Raw genomic sequence first — 8,083 nt, 5'->3', positions numbered from 1 at the left:
CCGGTCGCGCCGGGCCGCGGCCGCCATGGGGGAGTTCGAGGTGCACCGCGTGCGGTTCTTCAGCTTCGTGCCGGCGGGGGTGCGGTGCCTGGCCTACGACCGCCGCGCCGGCCGCCTCGCCCTCGCGCGCACCGACGGCGCCGTCGAGGTCTACAACTTCGCCGCCAACTACTTCCAGGAGAAGGTACCGGGGAGCGGGGCGGGCCTGGGCCCGGGCCCGGCCGCTCACGCCCGGCCGCTCACGCCCGGCTCCCGCAGGCCATCCCAGGGCACCAGGCGAGGTCGGTGGAGGCGCTGTGCTGGGCGGCCGGGGACCGGCTCTTCGGCGCCGGCCTCAGCGGGGACATCAGCGAGTTCGACCTGGAGAGGCTGCGTGTGAAGCGCTCGGTCGACGGCTTCGGGGGACCCATCTGGAGCCTGGCGGCCAACGCCAGCGGCACGCAGCTGGTGGTGAGCGCCGCCGGCACTGGGGCTGCCCTGCCCGGGCACCGGGAGGCCCGCCCTGGGGCTGATCCAACCCTCCTCTCCAGATCGGCTGCGAGGACGGCTCGGTCAAGCTCTTCCGCGTGGTGCCTGATGGAGTCCAGTTCGAGCGGAGCCTGGACCGGCAGCCAGGTGAGCCCCGGAGCCGGCTCGCCCCTCCGGCCCTCTGCCGAGCCCCTCCCCTCCCCTCCCCGTGGTGGAGGGGCCCTGTCCGGAGCTGCTCTCTCTGCCCTTCTCTGCAGGCCGCGTCCTGTGTCTGTCCTGGCACCCGGCAGAGACTCACGTTGCCGCTGGCTCCGTTGACTTTCTCCGCGTGTTTGACGTCAGCTCAGGTAACTGGCCACCCTTAGCGCAGGCAGCACCGTTCCTCCGCGTCGGCCCCTGTTCTCCCAGAAACGTGAGGCTGGCGTGTCCCGTGCCGCGGGGCCGCCGCTCCAGGCCGCCTGTGCGGCAGCGGGGAGGCAATGTTTGCGGGTTCTGCAACGGCCGACCGGTCCACCTCAGCTGCCCCCATGTCGGGGAAGAGGCCTCGAGCTGTTGAGGTTCTCAGCTCTGGGTGGGAGGAGTCCTAGGTGCACCTGACTGCTCTTCTCTCCATCCTCAACTCTCTTTTCCCTGTCTCAGGCCGCGCCGTCCAGAGGATCATGGTGAATTACCACATGCAGAAGTCCAAGAAGCGCGAGTGCGTCGTGTGGAGCATCGCCTTCCTGTCGAGCGGCACCGTCGTGAGCTCGGACTCGTTTGGGAGGGTGCAGTTCTGGGACTGGGAGAGAGGGACCCTGCTGGAGTCGCACACCGTCGGCACCTCGGCCGTGTTGTCCCTGGCTGTGTCGGAGGTACGTGTAGGCCCAGGCAGACACTCCAGCACCCTGCGGCCTGCCCCATCTCGGCTCCAGTGCAGCAGAGGTGCTCAGCCAGGTGCGCTCGCTCCCCAGTTTGGCCCCCTTGGAGCGGTCGGCTTGGCTGGTGCCTGGGTTGGATGGAACAGGGCTATGAAAGTTTGTGCCTGGTTCCTGGTGGTGCCAAGATCTGCTCTCTTGCTTTCCTTCCCGTTGGCAGGCCTCGGCCTGTGTTCACAGGGCTGACAGTCTGCGCCCTGCAAACCAACGCTCCGTTTTCCCCACCAGAAAGAAGACAGCATCGTTGTGGGCACCTCAGCGGGGGCCACGTACCAGTTTCAGCTGCTGCCAGTGAAGATGGGCAGCCAGGACAAGCGCTGGGTGCGGACAAAGCCCTTCCAGCATCACACCCATGACGTGCGAGCCGTGGCGCACAGCCCAACGGCTCTCATCTCTGGAGGTACGTGCTGTGGGGCACGTTCACGAGGAGGGCTTGGGTGACAGCACGTCTGCCCCCGTGTTTGCTCACCTGAGCTCTGCTCGGTATCCAGGCCTGGATGCCCAGCTGGTGATCCGTCCGCTTATGGAGAAGATGCAAAAGAAGGGTTACGAGGCAGCGCTCCGGAAATTCACCTTCCCTCATGTGAGTGGTGCCCTAAGCAGAGTGTCAGACCTGCTGCTGAGTGCCTGGGAAGCAGGCTGGCACGGCTAGCTCTTCTGCGAGAGACGGCTGGCTGCTTCCTGGGGACAGCTGGGCTCAGCCTGCTGTGGCTGGTGGCTCCTGTGATAGGGCACAGCAACCAGGGGGAAGCTTGTCTTGCCGTCCTCGTTGCGTCCCGATGTTCAGGCTCCCATCCCATAAGACTAGTTCCTCCCTCTCCCCCTCCTCGAAGTTGCCAGCAGCCCAGGGTGTTTTGGCTTTGGCCCAGCCTCTTCTTCTAGGCATCAGGTTCACGATAGCCTGCCCATTTCTGACCACAGCGACGCCTCGTCTCCTGTGCCAGGAAAGCTCGGCTCCTTCTCTTCCAGTTCTCGCAGCATCTGGAGCTCTGGAGACTTGGCTCCACCAATGAAAGCGGTGAGTCGCGTGGCCTTGCTCCCAGGATGGCACTGGAAACCGCTGTCTTTAAGCCTGCGGCAGGGCCTAAAGCGCCTGGAGCCCTGCTGATGAGAGCACGTGCTTCCTGCTAGCACTAGGCTGTGTGCTGGGGAGCTCAGCCTCAGCAGAAGGGCCTGGGCTCTCCCTCAGCACCGTTGTCTGGCACTGCTTCCCCTGTGATCCCCGGTTGTGTTGTCTGACAGTATCTGTGTGCTTTCCAATGTTGCTCACAAGCTGCGTGGTCCTTTCTCATCCCAGGAAAGGATGGCGAGGTCCTTCCCGTGTGCCGCGTGCCCGAGCACCTCGTGGAGCTCAAGAGTAAGGTGAGGCTGAGCGACTGCTGCTGAGGCCAGGAGCTGGGGGCCAGCAGATCTGCAGCACCAGGAAAGATGTGGGGCAGATGGGGCCTGCAAAGCGAGTCTGTCCTAGCTCAGTGTTTACTGTGCCCCAGTGGGCAGAGACCTTGTGCTGAAGATTTCCCCCGCACTCTTCGCGTGCGGTCTGTCCTCGCGCCCCAGAGAAGGGCATGCTCTGGGCTGCAGCAGGGCAAGGCTGTGCCGCCTTGCGCTGAGAGCTGTCACCACGTCAGTCCTTCGCCTTCGGGAGGCCGGAGCCTGGGGCTCTGGCTCTGCTGCGCGGCAGGAGGGAGCTGGCCAGGGAGGCTGTCCTTGCCGCAGGTGCTCTCTGTGCTCCTTGCCTCCTGCGTGCTGGGGTGAGCTGCGTGCGCTAGCAGAGACCTGCCATAGCACCCAGCCTTGCGGGGAGGCCTCCGTGTGGTTGGGGCGCTTGGGAAGTACGGCCTGCCTCAGCTCTGCCTGCCACCACAGTCCTGCGTCCTCTGTCGGGGGGCCCCCACTGGGCCTTCGTGTGACAGAACTAGCTGGAGGGGGGGTCTCAGGCTGCCAGGCCCCTGCTCAGCACCTCTGTGCTTCCAGGGTCCGGAGCACATCTACTGCAGCTGCGTTTCTCCTTGTGGCGGCTGGATCGCCTACTCCACTGCCTCCCGCTTCCACCTCTACCGAGTGCAATACGAGGGTGACAGCGTCAGCATCAAGAAGGTGAGGAGAGCAGCAGGCTGCCCTGCTGCTGGGGCAGGGGTGGGTGGCTGCAGGGTCCTGGCGAGCCGGCACTGCCTGCGGAGCTGGGTTTTCCCGTGTGGGGCCGCACGCTGACGCATTGGGAACGAGGGTTGCTCCTGGCACTGCTCACGTGGCGCCACTGGCCTGAGCGGGCTCAAAGCTTGTCAGCAGTGGTAGGTGGCTGCTAACTCTGCTTTCTCCCTCCTCTGCAAGGTCACCAACGTACCCAAGCTGCTGCTCCCGGCCTACCAGCTCCAGTGCTCTGCTGACTCCAGTACTCTCTTTGTTGCCTCTGATCAAGGCTCAGTCCATGTGCTCCAGCTCCTGGAACCAGGGAGCTGCAAACACTTGCACACGCTTCGACCGCCATCAGGTTTGGGCTGCTGAGTCCACGTCGGGCAGAGGCTCAGGGAGGAGAGCAGGTCCTGGGGGTCCCGAGCTCCATGTCACCGGCCCCCCCTAAGAGCACCGCGGGCACAGAGGGGTGTGTGGGGCTGAGCACGTCTGCTCTTCCCTGCAGTGGAGGTTGCAGATCCGTTCCCCACCCCTGGCAGCCTCTCTGTGCTGTGTTCACGTTGCCCTCCCAGCGCCGTCACAGACGGGTGAGCAGGGAGGGCGCCCAGGGCAAGCCGTGCAGCTGCCGCGTAGCCCAGCATCCTGGCTGGATCAGCAGGTCTGGGATGTTTCCTGGGGGTGGGTTTGCGGTCCCAAGTGGGCTCCGGAGCACCCGTTAGAGCTGGCGGGTGGTGTTTTCGCAGGGACCCCGGAGGCTGTGTACCTGCTGGCGTCGAGTGCAGATGGGAACTGGCTGGCTGCAGCCAGCGGTGACTGGGAAATCCACATCTACAGCTTGAAACGCTTCAAGGTAAGAGCTCGGATCAGAGAGCTGCAGGAACGGTGCTCGCCATCCTTCTGCCCTGGGACGCACCCGGCCACACTGGGAGGAGACCGTGGGCTTGGCGTAGGCACCCGTTTCTGGGAGCAATCCCTGCATCCCTGGAGCAGGCCTGGGGATGGGTGCACAGGAAGGGAGGGAGAGATCCCAGGAGGGGTGGGGAAGAAGCTGTGGGCGTATAGAGGGCAGATTGTTCTCATCAAGATCGTGTTTTCTTGTCCCTTTCAGCATCACTGCGCGGTGCCCACGTACAGCTGTGCAGTGACTGCCCTCGCAATTCACCCTGTGACTAACAACCTTGTTATCGCCTACTCGGACCAGCAGGTAGGAGCTCTCCCTGCGTGCAGGCCCTGCGCTTGCTTCTCCTACCCCATTTGGCCCTGGAGACTCTTCCTTAGGGCTCCATTCCTGGCTTGGGGCTTTCAGGCTGCACCACGTGCAGCAGAGCTGCGACTCACGGGCAGTTGCTGGAGCTCAGTAACAGCCCAGCTGGCCTTCGCTGGCTGCGTCCTGAGCGTGAAGCAGCCAGTTAGCACCTGCTGTCCCTGGTAGGAGCCTGTCCTCACAGAGCACTCGTGGCCTGGCTTGCTCACCAGCTGCCTGTGTGTGCGTGCTGGTGTGGGGCTGGGGGCAAGGGCAGGAGTGAACCTGGCACAGGCTGGGGTAGGGGACCTCCGTTCCCTCCTTGTCATGTCCCCAGCAGTATTAGAGAGCAGAGCTGCAGGGTCAGCAGTCACTGGGCCACCCTATCTCCCCTCTCCTGTATCTGCAGCTGTTCGAGTTCAGCATCCCTGAGAGGCAGTACACGGCCTGGAGCCGCACGGTGCAGAACTGCGGGCTGCACAAGGCCTGGCTGGAGAGGGACTCGCCCATCACCCACATCGCCTTCAACCCCAAGAACCCCTCGCACATCCTGCTTCACGACGTCTACATGTTCTGCATCCTCGACAAGTCCCTGGTGAGTCCAGCCTGGGGCCCAGGGAAGAGAGGGGAAGGGGATGCTCCTGCATCCTGCTCCAGCTCTGCTGCCCTCCCAGTGCAGAGCACTGGGCCATGCGCACCCAATGCGTGCTGCCTGCCAGGTGCTGCTCCGCTGGTTGAAGTGGCTGGTGGTGGTGTTTGGCTGGCACTGGTCAGAGAAGGGATGTGCTAGGCTGTTGGCAGAATGATGAAGGGGATGTTGTGTGCCTGTGCCAGGTCTGGCTTGTGCCCAGGTCATCTCCTCCATGAACCTGTGATCCACTGGAGTGGCTGTTCCTGCTTCTGCCATGAGCAGGAGGTGGGACCTGTGTGTGGCTGACGAGCCCAGGGATAGCAGGAGGCAGTGGTAACTCCTGGGCAGTGTTGATGTGTGCTGTGCACTATTCTTGCAGCCCCTGCCTGATGACAGTGCCTCTCTGATGAATCAGAGCACCCTAAAGCAGCTGCCAGAGACAGCCAGGAAGAGACAACTCCACGCTTTCAAGATCTGCAAGAAGTTCCAGGTGGGTGTTGCTGTGCATGCATTGCCTCCTGCATTGCAGGAGGGATGGTGTTGAGGAAGTGGGTGCCTGTGGCCCATGGTCTGCCCAAGGGAGCGAGGAAGCTGCTGCAGTGCTGTCGGGATGCCCGGCTGGTTAGAAGGAGACATGGGTGCAGAGATAATCTTGCCAAGCTCCCTTCATCCCTGTTTCTGGAGCAAGGTGCTTGCTGTCCTGGCATAGTCCGGACATAGCCTTCCTGAGCTGTTCCTCAACACTGCTGGCATCACACGTGCTCTCGGTGCCCCAGCAGCAGAGCAGGGCTCTGAGTCTCTGCATACCCGTCGTGGTGCTGCTGCTCACTGTGATCTTGCGGGCTCTGATCTCGTCAGCTCTCTGCAGAGCGCATCCTTTAAGCAACGTCCCTGGTTAAGGCTAAGCTAGAGCCGTCTGCATGGCAGCTCTGTGCACTTGAACCCAGTAAGCTGAGGCAGAGTAGGGAGAGACATTGTCCTCGGCACGGCTGTCATCTCCTGTCCCCTCCCTGCCCTGCCCTGCAGCCCCTGCTCTTTGCGGACCTGCTGGACGAGAACTGCCTTGTGATGGTGGAGCGGCCCATCATGGACATCAAGACCCAGCTGCCACCACCCATCCAACAGAAGAAATTTGGCACCTAAGAGCAGAACAAGCTGCTCCAGCCACAGAAACTGTGTATGTTGCTTTCCTAGGATGTTGTAATAATAAACACTGTTGTTCTGTAGGGCTGTGTGCTCAGGGATCACCCTTGCCCTTTGCCTGTCCGAGCAGCAGCAGGTCAGCTCTGCCCTGAGCCTGTGATGCCTGTCCTGTCCTGGTCATTGGCAGCAGCTGGGGGCTGCAAGGGCTTGGCATAGTCCCAGATCGTCTACCTTCTCTGTGGCCGCTTTTCTGGGAAACATCAGGCCCCAGCGTTGGTTTCTCTCTCCTAGTGCTGGCCCAGCCAGCTGCAAGATGGGTTTTGTGGCTGCTGGGGCTCTGTTTGGAGCAGAAGGGACTCACATCCCCTCTAACGGCAGTCACGTTCGCATGTCCCGCCAGGCAGGATGCCTAGTGAGCTGGGCTCCGGATGGACAGGTGGGGACTGCCAGTCCCTTCCCTGTTAAGCAGGCACTCGACACCCGTGTGCCCTGCCTTGATGCCCTCTGGATGCAAGTAGCCCGTGCAGGGCGCTCCTGCTCCGAGTCAAGAGGGCCGGACAGGAGGAGCCCTCCAGTGTCACTGAGCCAGTGCTCACAGCTGCACGCTGGTGCGTTGGGGGTGCGGCGTGGTCTCTGACAAACGCTGCTGGCTTTGGTGCGCAGCCTCGTGCTGCGGCCAGCTCCGCAGCTGCGGGAGCTCTGGGGCGGCTGTTAGCTGGGGAGCTGCGGCGGCACGAGGGAAAGCTGGACACGTCCTTGCCTGTGGCAGCTGGTGTCCGATTTGCAGCGCGCAAGCAGCACGTGCTGGGGCTCTCCTGGCAGGGCTGAGCCACTGAGCCTCGTGCTCCTGCATGGCCGCAGCCAGTTTTCCGGTGCCCACCGGTGGCAGGGGTGGGCTGTTAGGTGCCAGCGCATGGAGCAGCTCTCCTGGCCTTGGGAGGAGGCGTGGGACCAGGGCGTGAACCCACACGCTCTTGCTTTGCAACCCTTTTCTCACTGCTGTCGCCACCTCCCCTGATAGCTTGGCCCAGAGATGCGTCCTGCTTCCCTGCCCCTGCTGAGCAGGGGAGAGGGGAGCGCGCGGTCCGGGTGGCTCGACCCGGAGGAGGCGCTGGGAAGCTTTTGGCCTGGGCAGCCGGCTCCGCGCAGCCCCGGCAGGGAGGAGGGCCGGGGCGGCGTCGGGCGGCTGTGCCCGAGCTCGCGGGGCCTGGTGCTGCCTCTGGAGCCGGGGAGCGCAGCGAGGGATCCGGCGGGATCCTTCCGGAGCTGGAGGGCTCGCGGTGCTGCCGTCCGTCGGTCGCGGCCCGTGGGGCGTTTCGCAGACTCTGGGTGTCGCGCCGTGGCAGTAGTCCGCCAGCGTCTGCCGGCGAAATCTTTGCTCCGAGTGAGTAACGCCTTAATCGGCTGCTGCCTGAGCGGGCTGGAGGGACTTTAGACCGCAGCGGGAGGCTGCTTCCCTTCGGGGGGGATTTCTGCAGCGGCGCTTCCCCTACCGCCCGGCTCCGCTCCCGCGGGCCGGAGCGGCTGGTGCTCGCCGGGGTCCTCCCGCGC

General features: G+C 63.8%; 2 protein-coding genes across 2 annotated transcripts in view; both read left to right on the top strand.

Moving 5' to 3' along the window:
- Nucleotides 1–6: 6 nt before the first annotated feature.
- On the top strand, nucleotides 7–6,615 carry UTP4 (UTP4 small subunit processome component). The gene is made up of 16 exons (XM_085305735.1): nucleotides 7–184; nucleotides 259–450; nucleotides 531–615; nucleotides 726–815; nucleotides 1,108–1,319; nucleotides 1,611–1,782; nucleotides 1,874–1,965; nucleotides 2,304–2,400; nucleotides 2,680–2,744; nucleotides 3,357–3,479; nucleotides 3,714–3,873; nucleotides 4,259–4,365; nucleotides 4,624–4,719; nucleotides 5,168–5,353; nucleotides 5,769–5,879; nucleotides 6,416–6,615. The coding sequence occupies exons 1-16, from the start codon at nucleotides 26–28 to the stop codon at nucleotides 6,530–6,532; spliced, it is 2,064 nt and encodes a 687-aa protein (XP_085161861.1). The 5' UTR covers nucleotides 7–25; the 3' UTR covers nucleotides 6,533–6,615.
- Nucleotides 6,616–7,844: 1,229 nt separating this feature from the next.
- SNTB2 (syntrophin beta 2) overlaps nucleotides 7,845–8,083 on the top strand; it is a 15,166-nt gene continuing 14,927 nt past the window's right edge. The window contains exon 1 of the mRNA XM_085305734.1: nucleotides 7,845–7,916. Within this exon, the coding sequence (XP_085161860.1) occupies nucleotide 7,916 (1 nt within the window). The 5' untranslated portion in view covers nucleotides 7,845–7,915. The remainder of the gene's footprint in view (nucleotides 7,917–8,083) is intronic.

Source organism: Rhea americana, unplaced genomic scaffold, assembly GCF_003343005.1.
Source record: "Rhea americana isolate MKP2758 unplaced genomic scaffold, rheAme1 scaffold_226, whole genome shotgun sequence".
NCBI lineage: Eukaryota > Metazoa > Chordata > Aves > Rheiformes > Rheidae > Rhea > Rhea americana.
This window is presented reverse-complemented; position numbering and strand designations above follow the sequence as displayed.